This window comes from Lathyrus oleraceus, chromosome 4 (genome assembly GCF_024323335.1).
Source record: "Lathyrus oleraceus cultivar Zhongwan6 chromosome 4, CAAS_Psat_ZW6_1.0, whole genome shotgun sequence".
NCBI classification, from domain to species: domain Eukaryota; kingdom Viridiplantae; phylum Streptophyta; class Magnoliopsida; order Fabales; family Fabaceae; genus Lathyrus; species Lathyrus oleraceus.
The window spans coordinates 376,713,248-376,720,897 of NC_066582.1; the positions used below are offsets into that span (position 1 = coordinate 376,713,248).

Sequence of the window (7,650 nt, forward strand, 5' to 3'; positions counted from 1 at the left end):
CATAAAAGTTCAAGGTGCCAAACCTCCCGAAGTACAAAGGTCTAAGTTGGCCTCGTAGTCATATCACAATGTATTGTAGGAAAATGGCATCGTACATCGACAATGATGACTTGTTGATCTATTACTTCCAGGACAGACTGTCTGGAGCTTCTCTAGACTGGTAGATGGGTTCAGAACGCACCAAGATCCGGTCCTGGAGAGACCTATCTGAGGCATTTCTAAAATAGTAAAAGTATAATCTTGATATGGTTCCGTCAAGGCTGCAATTACAAAATCAAGCGCAAAGATCCAATGAAACCTTTAAAGAGTATGCTCAACGTTGGCGCGAGATGGTGTCCAGGGTTCGACCAACATTTTCAGATAATGAACTTATGGATATCTTCATGGGTACGCTCCAAGGGCTGTATTATGAGAAGATGATTGGGAGTTTTCCTACAAACTTTGCATATCTGGTAACTATCGGCGAACGTGTAGAGAATGGGATGAAATCAGGAAAGATCATAGATACAATCGCTCCGCAAGCAACGAACAAGAGGTCGCATGGGGGCTTTGCAAAAAAGAAAGAGTGGGAGACAAATGCAATGACGACAAGTCTCCACCCCCAGTATCAGTTTCTGATGGCCCCTATGCCATATTATCCTTATCTGTATGTCGCCGCTGCTCAATATCAACAACCTCCATGTCAATACCAACCGCAGAAAAGTAATCAATAACCAGTACCTTCTCAGAGAAATCAGAATCAACAATACAACCGTGACAACAAAGGATATGGTCGAGGTCAGAATAATAGGAACAATTTTGGTAATCGCCCCCAGATTGATAAAATTTTGGTACCGTATGCTGAATTGGTGCCATATTTGATTCACGTAGGGGATACTGTACCAAAAGAAATCCATGTAGCCTCTCCTTCATTTCGGCCTAAGCACGATCCTAATGCCTCGTGTGCTTACCACGCCGGGTATATAGGGCACTCCACTGAAGACTGTTGGGCCCTCAAATACAAGGTACAAGACTTGATTAATCAGGAGATCCTATATTTCTCTGAGGAAAAACCCAATGTGAAAATAAATCCCCTGCCAAATCATGGCGGTTCAGCAGTCAACGTCGTGATCGAAGAGGAAACAACTGAATCCATACCGAGGGCCGACGATGTAAAGACTCCGCTGTCAGTTGTGTTGAAGAGACTTGAACAGTTTGGGTTTCTAGTAGGCATACATGATGATTGCGCAGTATGTGAGTATGATCCAGACAATTGCAACGAGTTAAGTGGTTGTGTACAAGAGCTGATGGATCAGGGGTTGATACAATTCTCCAAGACCAGGGCAGTAGAAGAAGTTGCAGTAATCGAACCAATAACTATTGTATATAGGAAAAAGAAGGTCGAGGCTCCTCCCAAGAGGATTCAACCAATTCATTTCCGTGTTCCCAGTCCATTTCCGTATCAGAGTACCAAGGTTGTGCCTTAGAATTATGAGACAACTGCATATTTGGGTGGAAAAGAAATTCGTATTCCTAACACCGAAATCGTCAACATAACTGGAACGAGACGCATGACCCGCAATGGCCGTGTATTTGCTCCAAAATACACTTTTAGGGTGTCTCTATCACCCAAAATTATCCCGCCTAAAGAGAAGATCATTCATACTCCTACTCCGCAGGCAGGGGCAACTGTACCTACCACTCCGAATATGACAATTGTTCCAGTTCCGACGACTGTTATTGCCAGCAAAGCTGCAGAATATGAAGTGTCTAAAGGTAAAGGGCCGATGGTTTAGAATGAGCAAGTTGAAGATCACAAGAAGAGCATCACTTTTGAGGAAAGTCAGGAATTCCTCAAATTGATCAAGAAGACTGACTTCAAGATCGTCGACCAGTTAAACTAGACCCCCTCTAAAATATCCATTTTATCTTTGTTGTTAAGTTCTGAGGCTCACCGTAAAGCATTGCTGAAAGTTCTGAATACCGCTCATGTGATGCAAGATATCACGGTCGATCAATTTGACGATGTGGTTGCAAATATCACAACCAGTAGGTACTTAGGATAGAATGAAGCAAAACTACCTCCTGAGGGAAACGCCCATAATAAAGCATTGCACATTTCAGTCATGTGCACAAACTCTCTTCTATCTCGAGTCCTCGTTGACACTGGTTCTTCGCTTAATGTACTGCCGAAATATACATTAAGCCAATTACAGTTTAAAGGGCCTGAGATGAGGACCAACACCCTGATTGTTCGAGCTTTTGATGGTTCCCAAAGACAGGTTATTGGGGAAGTTGATCTGCCTATCTGTGTTGGACCTCACCAGTTCAGCATCACCTTCCAAGTCATGGATATCAACCCAGCTTACAGTTGTTTGTTGGGTAGGCCGTGGATTCATGTTGCTGGGGCAGTCACCTCTACGTTGCACCAAGGCTGAAGTTCTTGATTGATGATAAGCTGATAATCGTGTGTGGTGAAGAAGACTTGTTGGTTAGCAAACTCTCTTCATTCAGATACGTTGAGATAGATGAAGGGATTGTTGAGATTCCCCTCCACAGTTTAGAATTTGAAGAAGTCAGTTTTGCTATCGCCAATCATCCGCCACCATTCTGTCTTCAGTCAAAAATGCTAGACAGACATTGGAGAAATGTCCACTTCCCGGTTGGGGTAAAGTTGTTGACATGGCTGAGAAGCGTGTCAGATTTTGTATCGGTTATCACCCATCAGCATGCAAGGTAAGCCCAAAGAAGAAGCAGTTCAACCCGATCAAATTCAGCAGCGCCAGCTTTCAAAAAGATCATACTGTGGCAGTCATTGGGGAATCCAGTGGCAGAAAACCGGAGACTCCTATCCTCATACGCAGATATCCCCTAGGGTTCAAGCTCCCCAACTAGACGGCTACCATGATTCCCATAGTATACTCGGAAAAAATGTAATGCATTTTGTTTTCTCAATCCCTTGTCCTCTTCCGAGACAAGAGGATAGCTTGTAAGGGTCTCCATGTTTAAAGTATTATGTGAATAAATAAAAGTACTTTTTGCATGCAAAACTTGTGTTCCCTTTTCTTTCAGTTATTTTACTTTTTCACTAAAAACAACGAAATGGCAAAAGATTTCTTTTTCCTTTTTTCACTTTATTAAAAAAGCATACTAAAATAAGCTCATCATATGCAGAGCAAACAAAACTATTGATTACAATATGGCAAGAATCAACTATAATTCTGGATTTCCAATCAACCAGGCTGAAGATGACAGTGAGGAAGATTGTGAATTACCAGCTGAACTAGCACGGCTCCTTGAGCCTGAAGAGAAAGAGATTCAGCCATACAAAGAACCAGTGGATGTCACTAAAAGTTGGGGCATCTCTTGTCAAGCATGTACACTCTGAGTTGGTAGAATTATTGCACGAGTATATTGATGTCTTCGCTTGGTCGTATCAAGATATGCTAGGGTTAGACACCCACATCATTAAACATCACTTGCCACTCAAACCTAAATATCCTCCCGTCAAGCAAAAGCTCTGAAGAACTAGACCCGACTCAAGATCAAGGAAGAGGTTAAGAAGCAGCTTGATGTTGGCTTTTTGGAAATTTTTTAGTATCCATAATTGGTTGCAAATATTGTTCCAGTTCCGAAGAAAGATGGTAAAGTCAGAATATGTGTAGATTCCCAAGACCTCAATAAAGCGAGCCCAAAGAATGACTTCCCTTTGCCTCATATTGATGTTCTGGTTGATAATACATCTCCGTTTTTCGTCTTTTCCTTCATGGATGGGTACTTCGGGTATAATCAGATAAAGATGTCACCAGAAGATATGGAGAAGACAACTTTCATCACACCTTGGGGAACTTACTGCTACAAAGTAATGTCGTTCGGCTTGAAGAATGCAGGGGCAACATATCAACGTGCCATGGTAACCCTCTTTCACGATATGATTCATGAAGAGATAGAGGTTTACGTGGATGACATGATTGCCAAATCCAGAACTGAGGAAGATCACTTGGTGAACCTGAGGAAATTGTTTGTCAGACTCCAAAAGTTTAAGTTGCGGTTGAATCCAGCTAAGTGCATTTTTGGGGTCCGATCCGGTAAGCTCTTGGTTTCATAGTCAGTCGGAAGGGTATTGAGGTTGATCCCGACAAAGTTCGAACCATCCAAGAAATGCCATCTCCCCGAACAGAAAAAGAAGTCCGAGGTTTCCTCGGTCGACTTAACTACATCTCCAGATTCATATCACATTTAATAGCTACATGCGAACCGATATTCAAACTGTTGAGAAAAAATCAATCGATTGTGTGGAACGACGATTGCCAAGCGGCATTCGACAAAATAAAAAAGTACTTGTAAGAACCACCAATCCTGATACCACCGGTTCCGGGTAGGCCTCTCATTATGTACCTCACGGTACTCTATAAATCTATGGGCTGCGTTCTGGGTCAACATGACGACACAAGTAACAAAGAACGTGTTATTTACTATCTCAGCAAGAAATTCATTGAATGTGAGACCAGATACTCACTTTTGGAGACGACTTGTTGTGCTTTGAATTGGGTTGCTCAACGCCTGAGACAATATATGATTTGCCATACCACTTTATCGATATTCAAAATGGATCCGATAAAGTATATCTTCGAAAAGCCTGCTGTTACTGGTAGAATTTCCCGATGGCAAATATTATTGACCGAGTATGATATTCAGTATGTGACCTAGAAAGAGATAAAGGGGAGTGTTTTGTATGACTACCTTGCTCACCTACTTGTTGAAGGTTATCAACCATTGAGGTTTGACTTTCCAGACGAAGACATCATGTTTATCAGAGACTTTGCTATGCCAGGCTCCGAGATAAACCCTGAGGAAGGCCCCAGACTAGGATCACAATGGACGCTCATGTTCGACGGTGCTTCCAATGCTCGTGGCCATGTCATGGGTGCTGTTATCACTTCTCCAATCAGTTTCCACCTTCCATTCACCGTTAGATTATGTTTCGACTGCACCAACAATATGGCAGAATGTGAAGCATGTATCTACGGTTTGGAGGCGGCCATCAACTTAAGGATCAAGATTCTTGAGGTGTACGGTGATTCATCTCTGGTAATAAGTCAGGTAAAAGGTGATTGGGAGACTCGAGATAGCAAGTTGATACCCTATAAAGAGCATATCAGAAAACGGGTACCTTACTTTGATGAAATCTCCTTTCATCATATTCCCAGGGAAGAAAATCAGTCAGCAGATGCTCTAGTTACGTTGGCATCTATGTTCAAATTCAAATGGAAATGAAGCACCAGCTATCCATATTGACCACCTAGATGAACCAGCGCATTATCTAGTAATCGAGATCGATCCTGATGATAAGCCATGGTTCCATGACATAAACATATTCTTGGAGAAATAAAAATATCCCGAGGGTATATCCATTACTAATAAGAAAGCTCTAAGAAGACTCTCTTCCAAGTTCTTACTAAATGGTGATGTGTTATACAAGCGAAATTATGATTCCGTACTGCTCAGATGTGTGGATAGACACGAAGCTAGTATGATCATAAAATCCATACATGAAGGCTGCAAGGGTGTACATGCGAAAGGTCCTGCTATGGACAAGAAGATTCTTCGGGCGGGGTATTACTGGACGAAAATGGAAGTTGACTGTTACAACTTTGTTAGAAGATGTCACAAATGTCTGATATATGGTGACAAGATCTTTGCGCCGCCAACTCCGTTGAATGTTTTGACTTATCCTTGGCCTTTTTCTATGTGGGGTATTGATATGATTGGGATGATAGAGCCTAAAGCTTCCCACGGCCATCAACTCATCCTGGTCACCATTGATTACTTCACGAAATGGGTCGAAGCTGCTTCATATGCCAATGTCACTCGACAGGTGGTTACACGGTTCATTAAGAAAGAGATAATTTGCCGATATGGGATACCTAGCAGGATCATGACTAACAAAGTCAGTAACCTCAATAACAATATGATGAAGGAGTTGTGCGAGGAATTTAAGATCGAGCACTACAACTCTTCACCATACCGACCCAAGATGAACAACACCGTAGAAGCAACTAATAAGAACATCAAGAGAATCGTCCAGAAAATGGTCAAGACATACAAGGACTGGCATGAGATGTTACCCTTTCCTCTGCATGGTTACAGAACCTCAATCCGCACATCCACTTGGGCAACTCCATACTCGCTGGTGTATGGGATGGAAAATGTCCTGCCAATTGAAGTCGAGATCCTTTCACTTAGGGTCATCATGGAGGCTGACCTCAATGAAGATGAATGGGTTCAATCGCGGTACGACCAGCTGAACCTGATTGAAGAAAAGAATTTGACGGTCGTCTGTCATGGTCAATTGTCTCAGAGACGTCTCAAACGAGCTTTTAATAAGAAAGTTCTTCCTCGTGAGTACCGCATAGGAGAACTCGTGCTCAAAAGGTATTCTGCTATTCACTCAGACCCCCGGGGAAAATGGACTCCCAACTATGAGGGGCCTTTCGTCATCAAGGAGGCCTTCTCAGGTGGGGATCTAATCCTCAAAACGATGGATGGGGAAGATTTGTCATCGCCAGTGAATGCAGACATAGTCAAAAAATATTATGCCTAAAAATAAATGACAAAAGCCTGCTAGATTAATCCTCACAAAATTGATCTAGGCAATAATGGATATCCCAATGGACCAAAAAATGATTTGTCCATGCAAAAGTTAGGGATCAAATATAAAGCACGCTAGATCGAAAACCTAAAAGGGCGGCTTAGGCAAAAAGGAGCATCTCGGTGGACAAAAAGAATAAAAAATGTCCAGGAAAAAGTTAGGGATAAAGGCATTGACTATGATCCTTAAGCCTATTACGCTACAAGCTAGATATCAGATGGTCAAAGATTGATCCAATCATCGTCAATCAAAATCAAGGTCTCGGAATTCAGATTCTATAGTGGACGACGGCCAATATTGTAATCAATGGAAAAATATAAAAATGATTCCCATTGCCATTTCATTTATCTTTTTCAATTTTTGTACTCACCATATATACAGTTTCATATCAATAAAAATCAGTTCATTCCATCAAGTACTTGTTTTCTTCTGTATTTTGTATGCAAAATAACTGAGTTATCTCATTCACATAATGCCTTAAAATTTCGGAGAATAATAAAAGCTACACTAAAGGAAAACATTATGCATTACTGTAAAATCCCGACTAACTTAAAAGATGACTGGTAGTTCGAAAATTATTTTGCTTGAACACTTGTGACATCTAAATGTCTACCCTGTTGGTTTTTTGTATCCCGATATTCTCCATCAGACAAGTGAACCCTTGACAACAGTGTTACCACCTGGATCCCACAATATTAACCTTTTGACGAGTCGGAGTTTCCACCATAACGAAGAACCATACCCCATAAAGAAAATATGCCAAGCATCCATGCATCATAAAAATAAAGCATACATCATGCAACACGTATATCATGCTCTCTGCCATGACTCCCCCGCAAATATCAAAAGCCTATATCAACAGTGCGACACCCGTTCAAGCAAATTTTTGGATAGGTCGGCATTTAATCCTCTTCCACCTTGAATACCTGAAAAGCTTCTGCAATTCCTGTATTCAGGTTCAAGAAGATTAAATAGGGGCAGCTGTTGTACCCAAAAGTTTGCCCTCTATTTTTTCATTT

At 41.6% G+C, this 7,650-nt stretch overlaps 1 protein-coding gene across 1 annotated transcript; it reads left to right on the forward strand.

Moving 5' to 3' along the window:
* Positions 1–245: 245 nt before the first annotated feature.
* LOC127137604 (uncharacterized) lies at positions 246–1,466 on the forward strand. Its single transcript, XM_051064053.1, has 2 exons — positions 246–702; positions 871–1,466. Exons 1-2 carry the CDS (start codon positions 246–248, stop codon positions 1,464–1,466), a joined length of 1,053 nt encoding a protein of 350 aa, XP_050920010.1.
* The last annotated feature ends 6,184 nt before the right edge of the window (positions 1,467–7,650 follow it).

Bases quoted from the DNA above. Each gene is read 5' to 3' on its own strand.
- LOC127137604 (XM_051064053.1), top strand. From the start codon at position 246: ATGGTTCCGTCAAGGCTGCAATTACAAAATCAAGCGCAAAGATCCAAT. The intron at 703-870 runs GTAATCAATAAC...TGATTCACGTAG, and splicing joins TCAATACCAACCGCAGAAAA to GGGATACTGTACCAAAAGAA.